The sequence below is a fragment of the Corvus cornix genome, chromosome 2 (assembly GCF_000738735.6).
Source record: "Corvus cornix cornix isolate S_Up_H32 chromosome 2, ASM73873v5, whole genome shotgun sequence".
Lineage (NCBI taxonomy): Eukaryota > Metazoa > Chordata > Aves > Passeriformes > Corvidae > Corvus > Corvus cornix.
Window position 1 is genome coordinate 39,088,400 of NC_046333.1, and position 23,512 is coordinate 39,111,911.

General features: G+C 39.0%; 1 protein-coding gene across 4 annotated transcripts in view; it reads right to left on the reverse strand.

The window, feature by feature from the left end:
* RBMS3 (RNA binding motif single stranded interacting protein 3) overlaps positions 1-23,512 on the reverse strand; it is a 709,829-nt gene that overhangs the window by 593,540 nt on the left and 92,777 nt on the right. For all 4 annotated transcript variants that reach the window (XM_039548876.1, XM_039548877.1, XM_010398913.4 and 1 more), the window contains one exon: positions 8,978-9,046. In XM_039548876.1, coding sequence (XP_039404810.1) covers positions 8,978-9,046 — 69 coding nt within the window. The remainder of the gene's footprint in view (positions 1-8,977; positions 9,047-23,512) is intronic.

Sequence of the window (23,512 nt, forward strand, 5' to 3'; positions counted from 1 at the left end):
GTGGACAAAGGAAGGGCTAGAGATGTCATCTATGGTCCCCATAACATTGGTCTCTCTAAATTGGAGAGGGATTGATTCAATGGCTGCACTCTTGAGTGGATAAGGAATTGGTTGGACTCTTGCATCCAGAAGGTGGTGGTCAATGGCTCAGAGTCATAATGGACATCAGTGACAAGTGGTGCCCATTGGAGGTCCACACTGGGACCAGTGTTATTCAGTATCTCCATCAATGACATAGACAAAGGGTGCACCCTGACCAAACTTGCAGATGACACACCTGAAGGAGGGGATGCCATCCAGAGGGACCTGGACAAGCTGGAGAAATGGGCCCATAGGAATCTCATGCAGTTTAACAGGACCAACAGTAAGGTGCTGCATCTGGGTCAGTATCAACACAGAGTGAGAGCGGACAGATCGAGAGCAGACCAGCCCAGAAGGACTTGGGGGTGCTGGTGGATGAGAGGCTGAACGTTATCTGGCAGTGAGCACTTGCAGCCAATGTGCACTTGATCCAGTCTGATCCTGAGCTGCACTCAAAGCAGTGCAGCCAGCAGGGTGAGGGAGGGGATTCTGCCCCTCTACTCCCAGTCTGGTGACACCAGACCTGGAACACTGCATCCAGCTGTGGGTTCCCCAGCATAGACAAGACAGCAACCTGTTGGAGTAGGTCAAGAGGAGGACCACTGCCATGATTAGAGGGATGAGTCTTTCCTTGTCCTATGAGGAAAGACTGAGAAAATTGGGATTTGTCAGTCTGGAGAAGAGGTTTTTGGATGACTGAATTGTGACTTTCTAGTACCTGAACAAAGCCTACAAAAAGATGAGACTTTTTGCAAGGGCATGTAGTGATAGGACAAAGGGAAATGGGTTTAAAGTGAAAGAGAATAAGTTTAGGTTAGATATCTGGAAGAAATTCTTTAGGGGGTGAGGGGGTGGGGCACTGGAAGAGCCTGTCTAAGGAAGTTGTGGATGCCCCAACCCGACAAGTTTTCAAGGCCAGGTTGGATGGGGCTCTGAGCAACCTGGTCCAGTGAAAGGTGTTCCTGACCACAGCAGAGGCTTGGAACTAGATGATCTTTAATGTTCCTTCCAACCCAGGCCATTCTATGATTCTCCCCCATGAACTGCCCAGTGGCTACTGAAGGATGGTCTCATGCTTTCCCTTGGTATGGCATTACCAACATCTCGCCTCTGTTGTACTCTTACAATTCCCATAAAATTATCACATCTCTGAAAGGTTCAGCAAAGTTTCATCCTTCCTTTTCTTCACCAAATTCAGTCAAATAGGGAGCAGTCAGCATTCACAGATAAAATACCAGTAAGTTTAACTTGCTAAGCCAAACAGGCAAAAAAGACTTACAGAAGGACCATTCCTGGGAGTTCTCAAATTCAGTCTGCAGTTTGGAAGTGAGGTTTCCAAAAGAAGTTGGGCATTTTTCAGTGATGATAGAATGTGACACAGGGAGAATGTTGTCTTTATGGTTAAAAATTTTGTAGAACTATATAGATTTCAGTCTTGTTAAATCTTAGTAAATTCTCCTTCTAGAAAAAAAATAGTTCTGAAAGACAACATAAGTGCAGCTGACAGATAGTTTTTGGAAATGTTTTACATCTACAGAAGTCATTACAAATGCTGCTAGTTTCCCTCATGCCCAGCACACACATTTCTCTAGACAAATCTGAGCACGCTGAGCAGACACTTAGCACAATACATACATTTGGTGTTTGTCATCAAAAGTAATTACACAACAATTGAAGGGAGTAAAAAGTTTGCTGGTCTGAAAAAAAACCCCAGCTGTTTAGAAACATCATTTTGAACAGGATATTTTTTTCCCCTGCATGCTGATTTTTAAGATTAGCCAGGATATAGATAGAATCTTCTGAACATCAGCTTGAAAGTGCAACATGATACCAACGGTATCTGACTGAGTAAGGATAACTTTCCCTTCCTGAGAAAGGAAACCTGCTGTATTCTTCCTCACACGTGTAGAAGAGAAAAACACAATGCTGTGTCTTGAAAGAGTCTTCCTATGTTTTCATAGCCATTAGTCCTAAAGTTTAACATTTATATGCCATAATCAGGGGAAATTTAACATAATTGGTTTACCAAGACTTGGGTATTGGGAACTAATGCCCAAATCCCATGCTTGGTGAGAAATATATATATATATATCCAACCCACAGAGGAGCCTAGAGGTACCAGATACAAAGATTGCAGAAGACAGTTAGCCTGCATTTTGTCATTTACATTGACCCATAAAATATAAGCCTTTCTTTTAAATGTAAGTTTTGGGTTCTTTCTGAAGATACCCTCAGTCTTCTTCCTGCAGTGTTAGTAGTTGTGTCAGACACAAAGTGTTTCTCCACAAGTAGTTAAGAGAAAGCATGGGGTTGGACCTTATCAACACCATTGCTTCCCTCCAGGCTCAGGGTCTCACCCTACTGGAGCTTACAGAACAGCTTTATATTCAGTTCAGTCAGCTGCCTGGTGATTATGCCCAGACAACAGGTAGCATACTTGGATGAGCAATCTTTGAATAACAGTGCATACATTTACTCATAATCTTCCACTGACCATAAAAGAAGTCTGTTTCGTTTTTTAGTTCCCTTCTTATTTCATTTAAAAGAGCCTTAACTTGTCAAAGCTAAGTTTATGTTCTACTTTGGTTGGCAACAGACACAACTGCTCCTGAGTCTCATTTGGCTGAGTTATCTTCACACAATAAAAATAGCTTACGCATCCTGGTGTACTGATGCATTTAGCTGAGCAGCCAACTCAGTGTGCCCTGCTCTCCTGTTACTTGCAAAACAGCCACCAAGATTAACAAGTCTGCTCTGCCCTTGCCCATGACCTTGGTGAAGCTGGGGTTGCCAGTGCAGATTCCTGTGGCTTTACAAAACATATGCCAGGTTCCATCTTCCCTTATGCTAACCTACCAAAAGCATGATGCCAGAAGGAGCAGCTCACAGATTTTACTGAGGAAGCATCAACCTTTGGAGTCAAGCAGAACCTTTAACACCAGGTTTCCAGTTGAGCCCACCAAGCTGCAGCAGAAGAGATGGACAAGTGTATGAGAGGTGAGACACACTAGAAAAAAAAGAGTGGCTAATATTTTGTCTACTACTAATAGACACTGACCTACTACACGGGTCAATCTTTATCAATAGCAGACAAAATCCCACAAGGCTCTCATATGCATAACATGGCATATACAGTGGATATAGTAAGAGCAGCAGACCTGGAGTGCTGATCACAGATATTTGAATTTTCCAAACTTCAGTGAACTTAGTGCAAGGCATAACATATAAAAGAATAATTACACTTCTAAGTGTTTAACTAGTTAAATTTGCTCTCACAAGGAACTGTCTCCACCGCAAATTCAAATTTAATTAGTGAGCTAAGGTAAGCCTAAGAGGCTTGTTGAAATTCAGTGAGTCCATTTGACAACATGTCAAAAAAATTCAGTTTCTATCATTGCATACTTGATTTTTCCATGTGCTCATCCAAATGTAACTAGGATTGAAATGCAATGTTGCAAAAGTATGATGATGTATGGTCTAGAGGTATGCCTAGTTCTGAAAGGATATATTATGGAAAGGGGGTATTTAGGGATTTTTCACTCCATTTATTGCAAAACTGGTGAATTTCCCTTAAGTCTAATTAAGCCCACTGAATTTTTCTAGGTTTTTTGGGTAAACACCAAGTGCCAGGAAGAAGGAACATATTTCTGTGGCTCGGGTTGTCTAGTTTGCCTTTGGAAAGTTGCAAGATCTCATCTGACCCTTAAAAATAAGGTTTAACCCTAGTAGCTGGACTAAGTCACTGTCATTAAGATGAGCACACTTGTGCAGCTTAAGCCTCGGTCACCAGTGAAGGAATGTTGTTGCCACTTGACAGCTGTTCAGTGGCTTCTGGGAAAATTGTTGGTGTTCTCAGTAAGTTTTCTAGATGACAGGGACATAACCTAAAGTTTACTGCCACAGTGTGCAGTGCTCAGCAGAAAAGCAAAGAGCTGAGTCATCAGGGAGATGGTGACTTTCTCAATACTGACTTTTTCCAAGTCAGACTTGAGGCACTGAAGGAAAACAAACAAACAAGATTCAAAGCAGCTGAATACACGACTATTACTCTTTATTTAGTATTTAGAACTATCTTCCACCAGTTTAAAAGAAAACGCACTTCACAGGAATGGATCTTCTGAGCCATTTGTCAAATTATCTTTGTGTTCAGGTAGCCTACCAGAACCCACCAAGGAAACTCACTATTACCCATCTCCCTACTCTAAGTAGTCATGAATTCCACTTGGAGGTGTCTTATTTTGATACAAGCAGGCTACAACAATCCCAGCTGCTACCAGCAGCCATACCTGGTACGGCTTCCTAAAACTTAATAAATGCTCTACTCTCATGCTGTCCAACTAATCACAAGGCTCATTTTGACCTTGTGCACTGTAAAAGAGACTACTGAACTGACACCTGTCCAATTATCTTCTTATCAACACATAACTGCTCCAACACATACACAGGAAAAATGCAAGGGCAAAAACAAGGCAAGCAGAAAGCAGGGACACAGACATAACAGGGACAAAGCAAGAGAGAGAGATTACATATACTGAAATCTCTGACCTGGAATTCAATGAAACAGCTGCCACAGTAAAGCTGGAATATCACCTTTCCTAGCTTCTGTCTTCCTGACTGGTATTTCCATCATCTCAATCACAAAGACGCTGTAATATAAACTATCTTATGGAGAGCTATAAGATTTCACCTGTTTAAAATATAGATAATATACTGAATGTTTATCAACATCCACTGTCTGTCCAGATTCCTCTAAGAAACTGTTAACCGCTGTGTATTAAAATATATTACTTATCCCTGTGTTTAAAGAACAGGATATTGAAGAAAAAGCACATTCTGGCCTTAAGCCACTGATGCCAGGTCAATGGACAAAGTTCTGACTACCAGCAAGAAAGCAATGAGCTTGTTTTGCCACTACCAGAAAGTCAGAGCAATAACTCTGTAACAAAGCAGCAGTGGAGCCAGACAGAGGAGCATTATGGAATCACAGCTGAGAGCCCTCCTGTCCTGTGGCTCATTGGACATAGTTTCGCTTTCTGCATTTTTAACTTCATTAGCTCATAAACTAATGCCTTGCTAATAGATATGAGGAGGAGAAAGATGCTGAAATGTTCTATATTATTTTTAATGGCATTTAATACACGCCAATTATTCTGCAGGCTCATTTAGCACCTAATACTGAAGAGGCATTCGTATATTTCTAGAAAGTAATATAATCTAAGCATTTCTAAAGATAGTCTTGCTAACAACCTTTGTGCAAGAGACCTGGAATATTGCCACTAAGATGCCAGCCAACAGCAGAGACCAAATGAATTGTCAGATTTCACCAGCTCCCTAGTGGGCTCATGAGCAAGAAAAGTCAGACTTATCACTATCTTCTACCTGCATACAAGGTGGATTTATTTGTGAGGTCTGACTAGGTGCTACTGACTTTTTGCCCCTCATTAACAGTTAGGACATAGCAAATTAGGAGGATCGTTGTCCTATTACTCTTCCTTTTAGGACACTTTATCTTTCAATGGTTTCTTTCAATGCCTCTACCTTAAGCTGGCATCTGAAATATCTGGTTTCTACTCTTTTTCTAAGGAAAAAAGAGGGGGTTTTGTCCTAATTTTCTTCATTTTCACTAGCACAGTTCCCAAGTCATTACCAGAAATTAGTGAATTGTTAATGCTAAAACTGCTTCCAGGGACAGCTGAGCTGCAAAGCTGAGCGCCTTGTGTCCCAGCCTGCCCCTGTACCTATGATTCCCAATGTCAGACAGACTGTCCCACACAAGGATTTGCCATCACTATAAGAAGCTCTGCCTTGGCTGTCATCCCACCCAGCAAAAGCAGCATCATGTTAGAAATAGCTATATCATCATGTTTGATAAAGTGCCACTTCCTCATTCATTTTCATCAGTGGTAAGAGCCAGTTGCACTTCAGGAAGCACACGCAGCCTTCAGAGTACCACAGAAGGACTAAGCTCAGAGCTTCTCACAAAATTGCTGCAGACTTCTTCACACATCAAGCAATGCCACTAGCTAAGAACATAGTTTAGGCAATTCTGGCTCATTAGCATCTGTATTTCCTCCTCGATTCCATCCCTCAAGCCAGTTTAGTGCATCTGAAGGCACTTAAGATCCCATACAGCTTCATGGATGCCAGTTCAGAAGCTGAGATTTGATATGGCTTTCCTGCCTATCCCCCAACCCCTTAATTCAATAGATTAATTCCTTGACTCAAAAAAAAAAATCAGCCTTTTAGACTACTGGCTTCTTATTCTGACATCGAGAAAGAGGAATGCTTGAAGAAACCTAGAGGTACTAATACCTCTTTCCCAGGGCAGTCACAAGGAACCTCTAAATCAAGTTTCAAAGATGCCTCCCCTGCAACAAGACACTTTCCCAAGCTCAAGGAGCAGTGGGGGGGGGGGGGGGAACCAACCAACCAAATAACACTATTCTCTGAATCTCTGAATAGCTTCATATAAAAAAACCAATCTAAGCATACAAATTCCATGTGTCCATGAGAGCGATGAGTTGATAGAAACTTATTAAAAACCTTCCTCAGACAGCATATTTGAGATAGATAAACATGCTTCAGTTTATCCAATACAAAAATATAAGCATGTCTGGGTAGCACAAAGCAAAACAAGTCAGGGAAAAATGTGCTATTTTCTGTGACTCATTGACACCCCTCCCCCCCCCTTCAAATCTCTCATCCAATGGACCCTCCAACTTCACTTGGATAGAGGAAATGAAAAAAGAAAAACTTGGGGGAAAGAAGGAAGAAATCAATTTAACTTTTAGCATTTTTTAGATGCATCAAAGGTCTCAGCTCTCTAGTTCTATTAGGTTTCTGTGTGTATTCTTGTAAGATGCATGTGGAAAAGCCTTCACTGGGTTCACTGCATGAGACTGAAGAAAATGCAGACTATGAATTTTGAACTTTAATCTTTTTCTTTCCTGGAAAGTAATCTTAAAAAAAAAAAAAAAGTTTAAATAAACTATATATAGATGCTGGCAAGTTGCAAGGCTGAATACAAATCTCTGATCCAACACAAATATTTTGCCACTTAGCTCATGAGAGCACACAGCAGTATTCCAGTCTCCCAAACGGAACCGCAGCAAGCCTATACATCCTCACAGTTGGTACTGGCATTTATAATATCCATGAGGCAAGTTTATAAGCTTATTAAACCCAAAACACAGAAGACAAAAGCTTACAATAAACAAGGATGAGAAAGAAAAGATTAGAGTGGAAATGACAAAGACGAGAGTCAAACATAAGGGGTACAACATACATGGAGGGAAATGACCACGGGCATGCTTTAATACATTAGAACAATTTTTTTTCCTGCAGATGTCAGATAGTCTAGACATACTTTCAAGCAACATTACTGGTAGTTAATCCCTCAACTCTGCTAGTGGTTTGACAGGGTTGTAACACTACAAACAATCTTTATTATGCATTTATGTTTCCCTCCCTTCTCAAAAAGGAGTTCAAGTGTGCAGAGCATAAGGTGCATTCCATATGATTTGTTAGGATGATCTCCTCCTGACTTAGGAATTTGTCCCCCATTAAGAGACAAGTGCAGACACACAGAGGAAGAGGGGAACAGTGCTCAGACATATTAGTGATACTCCACAAACTTTTTCTTGCTCACTGTCTAATGCCCTAGGATGGAGCAAGCAACAACCACTGAAAAGAGTTAACCTTTTGTCGACGCATTCTTCATTTTTACCCTCAACAGTAAAAATTCAATGTTGAAAAAGTGAAAGACAGAAAACATGGAAAACTTTACAAGCAAAAAACCCATATTTTTATTTGAAGAGAAAGCACAAAACTCTCTCAATTCTTAGTGAAAACAGAACTATTTAGAGCGGAAGGATAGTGAAAAAGGTAACTAACAGCCCAGGAAGCACTTGGCCACTCTTTTTCCCCCATTCTAATCTGAATACAAAATAAATTCATGGTTTCTTTCGCTTTAGTTTTTGAGGCCAAATCACAATTTAGTGGAAGTTTTTTCTCTTAGGGTACACATGCCTTTCAAAAGGAAAATACAGCATGTCAGATCAAGGGTTTGCTCACCCGGGTAATTTAGATTTTTTCATAGTGTCAAGGAGAGTGGTAGTTTTGGTTTTTGTGGGTTTCTTGGGTTCTGGTGGGGTTTTTTTTAAAGTGAAGGTAGAAAGAGGTAGGAAAAAACTACTTTTAGTAGCGGCCGGAAGAAAGCAATGTCAATACAATCATTACTGAAAAGACATCTGAAGAGTTTTTAAAGACAAAGTTGCTTTAGTAGAAATACATTATTCTTTAATAACAAAAGCAAGCTGCATCCTTGTCTATAGTCAAAAAAGTCTTTTGATTTTGATAAAGTTAACAGAAACCCTGAATACCATTCAAATTCTTATAAAGAATCATTAACATTAATATTGCTTCCTGGCTATCACTGAGGAGCTTTCTGGCTTCAGTTACAATTTACAACAAGTTTTCTTGGAAGTTTTGATGAGGGTAACCACTTCACAAAAAAACCCTGGGGTGGGGGTGGGGGGGGGGGAAGGCTAGCACAGGAGAACACAACTTCATGCATTGCCAAAGGGCATCAAACACAAACCCCTCTAGCTTAAGTGACAAGATGCAAAGGATAGGGGGATCCAACTATAATAACAATCCCTGAAAAACCAGAAAGGCACCACTGCATTAGAGGAGGCACAGCTGTACAAGCTCTTCCATGAGCAGCAACTGCAGCCAAGAGTTTGCCACAGGATATCCTGCAACAACCTCAGAGACCAGCACGACCTAGTTGGGCTAGTGCAGGTAGATAACACTCTCAGATCCCCTCACAGATTCACTTTAATAGGAAGAATGTGTCAACCTGAGCTTCATATCCTTTTTGACAAGGGCATATTACCTGATGGGGCTGTGAACTGGACCATCTGCTGTAGGAAGGAGCACCAGAAGTCTTGTTGGCTGTAGGTCTCTGCAAAATAAAAGAAGGACGTGTCAAATATTCACCAACGTGTCTGTCATACACACAGGCAACTTCACCAATCTCAACCATGTAAATGTTTAGAGTTTAAAAAATAAAAAAGCTAAACAAAAGCCTCCAGAAACCACGAATACGAGACAGTAGCACTAAAAACACACAGAGGAAAGCTTGCTGAATTTGCAACCAATGCTCTCTTCAACCTTGAACCTCAATATTCACTTCTATTTGTACATGTTCCCTAGACTGCATATTTAAATGGTAAACCCCAACCTAAACTGAGGCTACAAAGCACTACCTATCAGAGAGATAATTTACTCAGATTAAGCAAACATGCTCCAAAGGAAGAGCAACTGACATCATCTCTCTGGATTTGTGCAAAGCCTCTGACACTGTCCCACACAATACCCTTGTCCCTAAATTGGAGAGACATAGATTTGACAGACAGACCACCCAGCAAATAAAGAATCAGCAACAAGGTCACGCTCAGAGTTGTGGTCAATGGCTCAGTGTTCGAGTGGAGATCAGTGACACGCGGTGTTTCTCATGGGTTGGAAGGATTGAAGGAAGGATGTCAGGACAAAAGAAAGCAAAATTGTTCTTTCAGACTCATTTCACCTTACCTAAGTTTCATTTTTGGAATACGGAATGGATTATTTATATACCAACTTTTCTTTTTAAGATAAAACAGCCTTTATGATTTATCCCTATATTTCTTTCACCCATTTCTCTATTTTTTTCCTCAAAGAACTAAGAAAAAAAGACCATACCATGTACTTTCACATCCATAGCACATTTTCATGTAATGTATGTCACATACAGACTTTACAATCAAACTGCCTTTGATTCTGCAGAAGAATCAATGCAATATGGCATCTAATAGAACTCCATCAATTATTTTATTATACATTATCTCTGGTTTCAAAATTATTTTGTACCATCAACTTCAACACCATCTACTCCCAGTTTAGGCCAGAGCCTGGCATAGCACAAAATCTTCAAATCTACCCCTTACTTATGTGAATTTGGTGCTTCAAAAAAAAAAAACAAAACCAAAACCAAAACAAAAAAAAAAAAAAAACAAACCACTCCCCAAAAAACCCAAACAAAAAAAAAAACAACCAAACAAAAAAACCCCAACAAACCCACTGGACACCACAGCCAATAACCAAGTTTCTTGCAAGCGTATCACTACTATACTGTGTAAGCTCATGTATTACAAAATCTTCATGACAACAAGGCTAATTGTATCAGGAAGACCAAGCAGGTTTAATTTCTTTTGCATGAGATCTGAATTCGAACAGGCTTTCCAGACATGAGATACTAATTTATCAGTACATTATGTCACCAGCAGGATGCTAATAAGGGGGACAGATTCATATTTGAACCATATGGACATAAATTACTAAAAAAAATGCAATTATGACAATCCATGTGAGATTTATACCACAATGTAGTACATTCTTTGTAAGTATGAAAATAAATAGCTTATGGCTTTTAACACCCAAGGATATAGTACATTTCTATGCCAATTATAACCACCAGGGCATATACATCATTACATATTCTAAAGCTGGCATGTCATTCCCTCTAATGAGAAACAGCCACTGCTGGAACTGTATTTGTGTGTCAAAAAGCAGTTATTTTACAAATTTAATTATTAGCATTACTGTATAGTGTATTTATCTTCTCCTAGACACCCTTAAAAGGACAGGCATTTTTAATACACATATACACCACATAACAGAATAACACTCTCTTTTGATAGAAACTTCAGAAAAGACAAAGTGCACACAGTGCTGGTTTCAGCTTTATGAAAAACTATCTCCAGCTGCTTCAGAAGAATGACCAGCCAATCCATGAACAACAAGTTGAATAATGAGGTAGCTGGAGTTTTTTCTAGAAGCATCTGGAAGTTGTTTTCCAGCAAGATGCCTTTCTACAAGCACCACACACCTTTCTGAATTAGTATATATGTAATGTATGTCTGCCTTTAGCATTGTCCAATAAAACTGCATCTTCTTCCTATCTAAACTCATAAATACCAGTCTTGGGTTTCATTACTTATTCCAATACCTGTTACCTTTAGCAGGTACATTTCCTTCAAAGCAATCACTCTTTTGAACTTTTCTGTCTCAGTTTCAAGGATATCCAAAAGCTAAACCTCCCACAGAGAAACAGTACTGCAATATTACAGAGAAACAGGCAAATTCTTTCAGGACAAACACCCAGCAAACAAATACCACCAAAGACAAAGGCAGAAGATGATTTTTTTTTTTTTTAACTCTACAAACAAGAAAATACTAGAACTTCAGAAATATCTATAAGCTGACCTTCATCTTCCAATATGGTTAAGAAGGCACTTCAAAAAAAAAAAAAAAATCAAATAATAGTATAAGAGATCTAAGATCAACTTTTATTTCCCCTATCCCTCCAGTTTGTTTTTTTTTCTTCTCCATTCACAGACCAAGAAGTGGGCTCACATGCATGTTCAAAGGCAACCAGCTTACTGGGTTATAGAGCAAAGGCTTGCACTGCTCACACACAGAAGCTTCTATATCAGACCATTCAGAGTAGATTCTGAAATATCTGGAAAATATTTTCATCCAAGCTTCTGTCCAGCTTCTAAAGGGCAATAGGAAAAAAACCTGAAGGCCAGCCCACAATCCCTGCTCATCTCAATGGTTAAAATACTTGAAGCAAATGACTTAGAAAGTTATACACAAGCAAACTCTAAACACACACACACACACTCACCCCTATTTTGCTACAATCAGTAGAAATTAGACAACCACCTACCTTTAGGAAAATTACTCTTCGCACCTAGCAGCGAAGGTCATAAGCCAGACCACATTCTCTGCTGGATGAGTAGCTTTTGCATACAGCTTGCACCTCAAAGACCTCAAGGCGTTGCATTTTCTCAAGCTATTTTACCAAGTAGATTACAGGCTGCATTTAGCCCTTTAAGCCACATCCCTTTCTTCCATCATAATCACCTCCCATATCACTCCTTCTTTTGAGAAAAGAAAGAGCGCAAACACAGAACACTTAAGAATGCTCCCTCTGGCACAATTAGCACAAGCCCTGGACATAAAATTACTCCCTAGTCTTGCAGAGCTCCCTGACAGCATTACTGAAACTGCCTAACCCAAAACAACCACCAACACCTCCACCTCTAGCAAGTCCCCCCTCTTACCTAACTTTATATCCATTCTGCTTTCCCAGCTCATTTTTGCTCCCTAAGCTGCCTCTGAGCCACATGCAGATACAAAAACCCCTCCCCAACTATTAAAAACTAATTAAGACTGACTGCCCTAATTACCTGCTTGTCCAAGCTGCTCCTTATGTCCTTGCCCCTTCCCTCATTCCCCCCACCTGTGAAGAGAGGTCAAACTCACTGAGCTGCAGGTGAATACCAGTTGTTCTAAAAGATCACGAAGTTCTGCTGAAAATTCTAGAAAGGTTTAAGAATCACAGCAGACTGTACTTTTAAAGGCAATAAAACTCGAAACTGGATGAGTGAGCTTTGTATCTGAGATGGAAGTTATGGAAAAAATGGAGAGGAAAGCTGGTGGTCTGCACACTGCTGCCCAGAAAACAGTCAGTACGAGAAGAGAAAATCTGATGGAGATTAAGGTGCAATGCCAGACCCAAGCCTGAATGCGAGGAATGCTGATGAAACATCAGACTGTCTCCAAATCCCAGTGAGACCAGGAAAAAAAAATACTTCTCATAGCAGTAAAGTGGCACAGATAAAAGAAGAGCACATGATGCAGTATATGTGCAAAGATACTTTTTTATATGCAGCTCACAGGAAAACTGTTTTCTCAGAAGATTCCTACTACTGAACACAGCAGATAACATAGCAAGAAGCCAGGGGAAAAAAAACTTTTAGAAGAATACATGGAAACCAATACAATGGAGTATGGATCAACAGGAGAGTTCATGAAAATATGTATTACTATTTCATTCTTGGGATAAGGCTGCCAATGACTGTATGCAATACAAGCCAAGAACATATACAGTCCCTAAAAAATTCCTCAAACACTCAAGGAGAGCTTCAAGATAAGGCCACACTTCAAAATTATGAAAGAAAAGCAGAGCTCAGACTTACAAGTGTCACTGCTCTGACAATATTTCAAAAAGCAAAAAAAAAAAAGAGTATATATTCTGATAACAAAGCCAAAGTTCATAACTTGTTCTACACCCGAATAAACTTATAAAGTCTTCTGATTGGCATGGCAATTCATCCCATTAGTCTGCAAAAGCATCTTGAGATGGGATGATTTACTGCCTGGAAGTACTTGTCTCTTTGCATCCACTCACTGAAGAGAAAGGCTAAGCAGGCAGTTTAATTGAGACATCTAACTGGGGATGGCTAATGTTAGGTGAAATTAAATCTACCCACAGTCCCTGTTCTCCTTGCTACCAAGGGACCTAAGCAATTTGTCCTCTTCTACGTTTCAAAGGGTTATTATGGTAGCAATTTTGTTATGCAATCAGGGTACTCGTGAACTGCCTTGTGAACTCCTATAACCTGTGACAATCTTTAAAATGCAGCTCATTGGTAAAGACATGAAGTACTGCCATGACTTGCAGGACTTAGAATTTTTTGGCTGGGCAAGAAAAGGAGAAAAGAATTTTCTTTATAAATAGGGAAAAAAACCCTTTGAAAATAAATGGAACATATACCAAACATTTAGTCATATCAAAACCATTTTTCTTCAAAGAAAACTACTTAGACATACCTGTAGTAGTCTGAGAATACAGTTATAGTTACATGATACACCTCATATACCACCAATTCCCGAGCTCTTTGGTTTTCTGGCCTAAAACCTTGCTGGCATTCAGCTGTTCTCTAGTTCATCAGGTTTATGAGAGATGCTGCTTGTTTAAAGAATATAGAGTCCAGTTTTTTATGTAGAGGCAGGTATGAAATTGAGGATATATTTTTGCACTGTCCAATAGCTAGATTTCTTTTTTTCTAGTATTTGCTATGGAATTTCCCCGATTTTCTCTTAAATTAAAAAAAATCATTTCCTGAACAAAGTAATAGAGACAGCTGACAACTCTGTAAGATGTTAAGGCAATGAAGTTCTTTCTCTGAAGTTTGTTGGTTTGTTTTTTTTTTAATTGAGTTTTGTATATCTGTGACTTTTGCAAAGAGGAACCAGCAATGTTATGTTAAAAAGAAACAATATTCAGCGGACTTTACAGTTCGGAAACTGCAACATGCGTATCAAACAACAAGGCCTGTGGAAAAGAAATATATATGGATGGATTCTTGGTAGATGTTTCAGAGATGTTTATTTCCCCAGCGGCATGGCCGGGGCTCTGCCCAGGAACTGTTCCAGTCACGGGACCAAGGGTCCTTCTGCCCGCGCAGGGAACACAAACCAACCAATGGGAACGAGGCTGAGCAGGGGCAGGGAAACCCCGTGTCTGTGCCCTCAGGGCCCCTCTCCCAGGGCTACACGGCAGGGGAGGGACCCCGACATGCGGATGTTTCTTGTGGGACACAGGCCTTTGGGTTTACTTGTTTATTTTTTTTTTCACAGCAGGAATTTATGAAGGGAAACACAAATGAAAAATAAAGTTTTAACTTCTCATACTATAAAGGGCTATAATGTCCTTTATGACTCTCCAGGAACTAATAATGGGCGAAGTCCTTTTGACATTAACCACAGCAGACTGGAGCAGTGGGAGCTGGTTTTTGAAGTATTGAGTTTTATTTCTTTTTACCTATTGAGCTTATCCCACAACAATGCAGTACAGAAAATGACAAGTTATTAATTTCTATGTACAAGGTAAATAGAAAGGATGACAACTTATCTGATACTATCTGATCAAAAATAGTACTTAGAGGAATTACAGAGTCTGAAATTTGAACCAGTGATATCTCATGAAACAACACAGACTTCACACCTACATATCAAGGCATACCTGCCTCTGGTCTGGCTCCAGACACCCGTAAGCCATGCTGATTCTCTGTGTGAGGTAAGACCTCACACACTTGATAATACTAAATCCTTTACAGCCTCTTCCTCACAAACATCATCTCAAAGGATCAGAGAAGTCAGCTCAGTGGAAAGGGTATCTCTGTGCTTCCAATCTGGCATCACACCTGGCTCCATGGGGAGACAAACCCCAGTAAAGCCTGTTCATTACAAATGTACTGCTCACCCATGAAGCCATTTTCACTTCTGTGCCATAAATACACACAATTCCTCGCTCCCTTCAAAACCTGATCCCATTTTTCAACAATACCAATACTTAGCTGGAAATTCATAGCTAGCACTCTGGCCATGAGACAAAACAAATTCCAAGTACTTTAAATATCCATGGTTTCTTCAAAAATATATAAGTTAAAAATCCTCCAAAACTTCCTGGAAAACAGCCTGCTTTCTAGTGATGCTAGCTCTACAAAGTTGCAGTGAGATGGATTTTGAATTTTTTTTTTTTTTCTTGTTTTGGGGTTTTCTTGGGGTTTTTTTGCTTGGTTGGTTGGTTTGGTTTGGTTTGGGTTTTTTTGTTAGAAAAAAGGAAGACAGAAAAGGTTAGATAATCAGATTAATAACAGGGATGTCATTTCATTACAGCTATGCAGCAGTTTTTACCACTCATGGTGAACATTGCTGATCATGGAGTTAGGACACAAAGTGAAGTGTAGTGATGTTGACAGCAGTGGAAGGATGGTATGTGACATGACAATATGGTCTTTTCCTCCATGCAAAGGGTGCATGACGCATCCTTCAGCTTTCTTGGCAGCTGAGAGAATAGCATATGTCAGAGTGACATCATTGTTTTGCAGCGATGAGATGATGCAGGGGAATCACCAAGTATGTTGTTCCATAAAAGTGTAAAATAAGGATGAAAACATTAAGAAAGCAGCTGATCTGCATAGAATGTCAGTACATAAAATGTAACAGAGTTACAAGAGGTAAAGTTCATAAGTAATGAAATACATTTATAAGTTGTGTATGAAAAAGTGCATAGTGGGAAAACAGTCTTTCCTTAACACTGTTACACAATGTCATTAGGGATTACTTCCTCTACAGAAATCAATGTTATGACAGGAAGAGACAGAGCAGGAGAGATATTGACTGAGCTGTCAACCATAGGAGTACATCTCTCTGAACCTGTGGGTTTGGGCTTTGATGAAGCAAATGCATTCAGCAGACGCTTTTATAGGAACTCAGGCACTCACTCAAAGTACCCACATTTCATATCTACTGTCTAGTCTTGATATCAACATAGTGACTCATAATTTTTGAGGTGAAAATTGCCAAAAGTAGTATAAGTCATCTATCACTCGCCCCCATCTGTAGATTCTTGACACCTAACGATTTGACACGGGCTCTGAACCAGGGTGTAGGGGTTGTCATGACACTGTGATTCCCTCTCTTTCTTCTCTTTGTCCATTCCTGTTTACCTATTTAATAGAGACATTAAAGAAGGGAAAAAATAAACCTTCTAGACAAAGCCAGGGATAAAAAATATCCTCTCTTCAGAAACCCTCCAACCTGGAGTTTTGTGCTAAAAAATACCCAGCCCTTCCCTATATACCATCCCATATTCTACTTGATTGTTAAAACTAATAATTAAAGTATTTTAAGTTTCAAAGTATGTATTTAAATGGTGATGAAGTCCACAGGCCTTTTTTATCTCACAAATCAAATAAGAACTGATATCAGAAATTGTGCTATCCATGTCAAACCACATCTACCTTAGCAGAACTGACTGGTCAAGCTTGAGCCAGCAATACTGTAACCATTAATTCCTTCTCCATTCTGATTTGTATTGATCAACCAAAGTGCAGCATCCTTGAAATCACAAACAAGCTGAACAACTGTTACTGTTGGTGAGAAACAATAATATATTTCTTAGGAATTTTATATGGTGAAAGAACTTCTCTGTGGAGATGCTATAGACACCAAGATTTGCTGTGCAGTCAACACTTTCTTCCAAAGCCAGAGAGTTTGAAGATTAGCTGCAAAGAGATTGAGGAAAACCTTCAAGTCTTCCAGATGGAGTTGACATAAAGTTGGCATTCTTATCCCATAAAATGTACAATTAAGAAATTGTAAGAAAGTCACAAGACTTGGAAATATGCAATTAGATAAGGAGGAGAAATCAGCTGGAGAAAAAAAAGAAAAATATGGAGCCATTCGATGCTTTGAGGTCAAGAACTCTCCCAAGCACTACAGAGAAGGTAGGGAAGCACAACACAGCCATATGAGAGAAAATTTAGTCATAAAGTGGGTTTCTAAAGCAGCTGCTTCTGTGGAAAAAAACTGTGAGCTAGGAAGTAAGTGTAGTATTATGTTGAGCAATGATCTATTATCAGCAATCAGTAACTTAAGCAGTGAGCCAGGGAACACCACAGTACTGGTATCACCAGGACTCCTACTCCTATTGAAAGAATGCCCAAGGAAATATAAGATGCATTATCAGAAGAACTTGGAACATACGACATCTTTTACGTCCTTTGGACTCTCACCATTTTCCTGAGTAAATGAGATGCTGGGACATGAGGAGGTGTAGGGGAAGTGTTCACAGGACCAAGCCTGACAGAGTTCAGGAAGTGTTTGGACACTGCTCTCAGGTGCACAGTGTGATTCTTGGGGATGGTGCTGTGCAGGGCCAGCAGTTGGACTCAATGATCCTTGTGGGTCTCTTCCAACTCAGGATATTCTATGTTTCTATGACTGTATGACACAGACAGTCTTGGCTATGGTAGAGAGCAAAATGGGATTAGTTTTGTGGGACCAAAAGACCTGGCTTTCTTCAGAAGTTTGCATAGGTTTGCAAAAATGGAATTAAATAGTCTATGTTGATTTGAGATAAAAGAATAACACCAAGAACATAAAATAAATTAATTTTAATGAGAGCTGTTCTCTTTGAGCAGCTATTCTGAGAAAGAGTATCTGTTCCATTATAATAGCAGACAAGAAATATGAAAAGTCACCCAGAATCTTTGAGTAATATTGGGTCTGAGGTATTAAAAGATAACAAAGTGACCACACTGAAAACTGATACTGAATAGGAAACCTTCAGAGATACACTATATAGAGTATCAAAAAACATTAGAAGAACAAATGCAAATATAAAGACAATGAATGCTCTCATAAAGGTGTGGGGGGAATCTTTCCTTTTTTTATTAATGTTCACCAAAGAAAATAAGTATTCAGATTTATGCTTACATTGAAGATTATAATAAAGCCAGAACAGAGATGAGCCTTGATAAGACAATGCAAAAGATAACAGTGCAGAAATTAAAGTAAAATATGGCATACAGTAGATGTAATAATCAGACTATTTTACATGTGCTTCAGTACTGCGAGACAAGGGCATGAATCATGAAGGTTCAGTAAAGTACAAAAATAAAAATCTTTATTTGCAAACACTGCAATCATAGAAAGATGGAGGAGGTACTATAATGATCTCTTTAATGGTGAGAGATAAAAGTGAACAACAAATGGTTATTTTCTAGATAAAGGAGTCATTCTCAGAAGAATCAAATTTTTAAAGTACTCAAACGGCAATTAGACATTCAGGAAAAATGCTGGCAATTCCTGCTAAATTAATAAGGCTTGGATGCAGTAAGCATAGACAAATTTTTTACAACCTAATTTTGAAAACATTCCCTAAGAGCAGAAAGAGAAAGTCACATCTACAATTTCAAAATAAGGATATATTGGAAATGTAGGAGTTATTTTTATGTTTCTTCCCATTCCAACCTCAAAAATCCAGCTTCCATACCTTTTACAGACACGTACTCTTTAAACACAGGAAACAGTGAGTGACGGCAAATATTGGTGTCTGGCAAAGAGTTCCCTCCAAAGATTAGTCACAAAAAATGAAAACAAGCAATGAGTTTTAGTTAGGTGTTGTCTCAAGGGAAAATGTTGATATAAGGACAATTAAGATGCAATTTCTTAGAGGATTTAGAAATAATCTAGTGGGTCTTTGGCCTGTAAGGAGAGGATCTGACATCTTAGAACAGCACAGCACAAGTATGCAACTGTTTGTTATGTAGGAAATTGGATGCTTTCCAAGTAGGGAGACAATGAAATTTCTGCTCTGTTTCATAGCAATCCAATGCTGAAGTGGGAAGATGAAGAAGCCCTGCACTGCCATGACTTCTGAGAAAGTGGCTGCTGTAGGAAAGACAAAGTCAGAAAAAATTGTGGGTTTGGATCAGTGAACATGAATGATATTCAAGGATTGTAAAACCAGGTAAGTAGTCTTTTAATTGAGCAAGCTTTCTGTCAGGCAATGAGGTTGCAATGAGTTTGGTAGCCTAAATAGCTGGCAGCTTTAAATAACAGTAGGAGTTTGTGGGAGGAATAAATTCAATTATTTGCTAATTTGAACTTAATGACAGTAGGAAAATTTCTTTGTACAAAAGACCCTAAAAAGCCACCAAATTAAAAAAAGAGTTTGCTTGACTAGATTAGCACTGGTATTGCCTAATCATCAGCTGAGAGAAGAAGCTGACAAATGCAAGGGGGGATGTACTGCAGTTTGACTGTAGTTGGTGCAAGCACAATATAACTGGCATTGGTGACAGCTGCTATGACTGGGATGTGCTACAAGGTTTGCCAGACATCAACCACTACAGCAAACTTACTGAGCTCCTGGGTACATAGAGTGATCTCATTTTGTTGCAGAAATTTCTAGAGAGAACTACTGAGGGTATAGTTAGCTGACTGTTCTGCATAGGATCTACACCACCACTCTTACTGCCCAAGCAATGTGTTGGACGTGGTTTTTATAGGGATTCTAGTCATCCAGGTGATACTCCTTTGCAAACAGGATGCTTGTTGATGTAAATGTTGTGAAATCCTACACCTATTGTCTCCACCTACCTTCCTCTTCAGCCAGCAGCAGCTTTCAGGTTCTCCCTGTTCCCAACCCCTGTGCTCCCTGTGCTCAGCAAGCACTGCTTCTTCCCCAGGCCTATCATGCAATCTAAGTCCCAACACCATGGAAGGTGAGACCGGCATTCAAATCTGGCTGTCACTGCAAGGGGAGAGATGCGGCATAGTGGCTAGAGCAGCAATAACTGCGAAAATTTATCATCCCAGCTTCTTCAAATGCCCCTCCCTGCTCCATGATCGAGGCACACCAGAGCAATAAATTCTTCTAAGAGCCCTTAAATCTATCACACTAATTGCTAAATACAGAGTAGCCATTCATCTTTCCTGGTAACATGGCAATGCATGAATTTGCTGTAAGATTTTTTTTTTTTTTAATGTTTCCTTATGATTAAACTATAAAATAAAAGAAAATGTAACATCATTGTCTACTTTCAGGCTAATGCTTCTTTTTGAAGCCTGGAGAGGAGTTCAGCATGAAAATCATAAAGGATTAGGAGGACTGTCAGCACAAAGGGACAGATATTTTCCTTCTCTATTCACATGCAGTCTTAGCTTTTAAAAATGCATGTGAATAACACTTATTTCTAGACTGCAGAAAGAATAAACAACACCCATACTTCCAGAAATTTCCTAATAACATTCTCTTCTAATTTCTTTCTAGAAATATCACAACAAGTCTTCATTCATTTAGCACTGAGAGTAAGTAAAACTGGACTGTATTTTACCAGAGAGGTCAAATATTTAAAATAATGGTATTCTTTGCAGTTGGTTGATAAATATACATGGAGAGAAACTTCAGTGAAAACACAGGCAATAATGAGAGGCAAACTTTGGATCCTGAGCTTGTCCTTTGTCAATTTGTTCAGCGTACAGTAACCTTGTCAAATTAAGAAAATTCCAAGTGTATTAGGAAAGGCTGCCCTCTTCAGACAAACTTAATAAAAGGTACACAGAAGAAGTTCTGAGTGTCTTGGAGTTAAAATAAGAATGTGGTGAAATTAACTGTGCAGTGCAATATTAGCATATTAACTTTCTTCTGCTTAATAATGATTTGCTATCACATAAAGAGAAGCATTTTTTTTGTAATTAGTTACATATTAATATGTGTTTGTTTAGATTCACTACAGACCCATTTATACAGCTTCTATAAGGCAACTATAACTTTCAGTCATATGCTGAAATATAGAGACATAATTAATTAAGAAATCTATTGAGTCTGAGCTTTCCCTGTGTCATGTTTTGCACTGTCATATGGAAAAAATACCACATTATTGCTGAATTTCTACCATAGGGGAATTTTCATTAAACGTTATAAAATTGCCTTTTTTCCTCTAACAAAACTTGGGGTTTATATATAATTTGATCTCCCTAATGATCCAAACTAGTGAGCAGAAAAATGTCTTTGTCATCATGATTGGTGTTTTATACTTGATGGCTATTTTTAATTTCATTCATGAACAACTAGAAAACAGCTTACTTAGACAGAAAGTAATTTTTTCTTTTCCTCGCTATTTGTCATCTGAGTGTCTTCACAGGTAAAATTGTGCATTTTTATCTTGCATCACACTAGGTGGCCAAACACAAGGCTATCAGGTATTTTCCTGGTGAATATCATAGAATTTTCATAAGGAAGACCACCTGTATGATGTAAGTAACTGTATCTGGGTTAATGACTCTAAATAACAGCTTTTAATTTACTGGGGAGGAGAGGTGGACATAAATATTTTTATTGGTGTTTTACTTTGAAAACTGAAAGCTGTATCATAGAATCTTCTGAGGAGACCTAGAAATACATATTATGCTCCACAATACCAAACCGGATACTTACCTATCCACATTTTTCAAGTCCTTTACCAGGACCTGGAACTGTATGAGACAAAACAGCCATCAAACTGTCAACACAGCCCCCCTAAAGTTCTCCAGAACAGGGAGCAGAGCTACTGAAAGATGCTCCTAGTGACAGAAAGATTTAGCCACCAGTTTGATGGAAGTTTCTCCATTCATCCTTAGACAAAGTCTTTTTTCTAGCTTTTCAGCAAAGCCTCCAATGTCATGATGTCTCAGGAGAACACGCCCCAATAAGTATGTGACTGCGAGATTACTCTTTTCCTTGCAAAACAACTTTTTTTCTTTTTCATGTCTCATAGCATGGTGAATCCAAGTCATTCTATATTCTGATCCAAAATTTGAATCATGTTTCCTGCCTCCTTCATCACATCATACAGGCTTTCTGGACAACAGGTAATTTTATCTATCGTGCCCCTTTCCACAGACAGTCTTTTCAGTCTCTGAAAGAGGCAGCATTTCTAAGTTCACTTTAACAAACACCCCATGCTCTTAACTTTAACCATGTGAGGAAGTCTCTCTGAAGACTTGTGGGTTTTTTTTTCCCCTTTGTTAAATAGGATTCAGTTTAAGATGTACTTTAAGTTACGAATTACTTAAACGCTTTGTTGAACTGGGGCCTGAAATGGGACTTTAATTTCCTTAACAACTCTCAGTATACCATTACTAGAATAAATGCAGAAAAATCAGACTTTCTGAAAAAATGTGTCTCGAGGGTGCTAGTACAAGCAAATTATGGAGCATTTAAATAATGCCGAACTATAAATCTCGTATCTACCAACACTTATCCATCTGTCCTACCAGTATGCTAAGGAGCAGGTCTTGTTTAAATACTGAGATGTTAGAGCTGGAAATGAATACTTGCCTTTTAGTCCCCTCCTATGGTATTCATTTCATGTATAATTGATGGGCTGAAATTTTAAGACAGACTGAGTAAATAAATTATGAGTATTCAAAATATCACCCTTTTGCCAGTAAACCCCTGTTATTCTTCACACTGACTCAGCCACCTCTCATGCTGCTATCTTTATTTATAGGAATAGTAATTTCTGTGATTTTGTGGTATACACTTACTAAAATGATTTCAGTGGAAATTATTTCAATGTCAAACATAACCATGATTTTGTAATAATCAGAATACAGTTCAGCTTTGTTTGGGTATTTTTCCTTCATTCAATTGAGACATAGTGTAAAAGAAACGCGTATTAGTTGAATACTAGCATTTTTTGTGCCATTGCTAGCTCTTGCACAATAGAATTCCTAAGAACTGTGCTGTAATTCTTTCCTGCAGTGAAACACAGGGGTGTCCACATTGGCATTCTTGAATTTTCTTAGGCCGTTGAATTATAAGGCTGCCTGTACTATGCAGAGAGATTGGGTTATGAATTTTCTGAAGTGACAGATTCCGTTATATAAGCCACTGGTGAGTCTGGGAATGCCATTCAACATTTTCAGCTCCGGAATTAATTTTATTTTACTTTTTCCCATGAGAAAATCGAAAATATTCACAATTTTACTGGTAAGGAGGACAGTTTCCATGACAAAATCACATCCCTGGGAAAACCCCAAGTATTCCTTCCAGCTGTGGGTATACAGAGGTACAATTCTGACCTGACAGCTCTGCACCTCATGTGACCTATTGAGAAACTCAAACAAGGATCCTAAAATTAAAAGGCTGCTGGACAAGATATCTGCAGCATATTTCTTGTAAAAGGCAAGGCTAATGGACTTG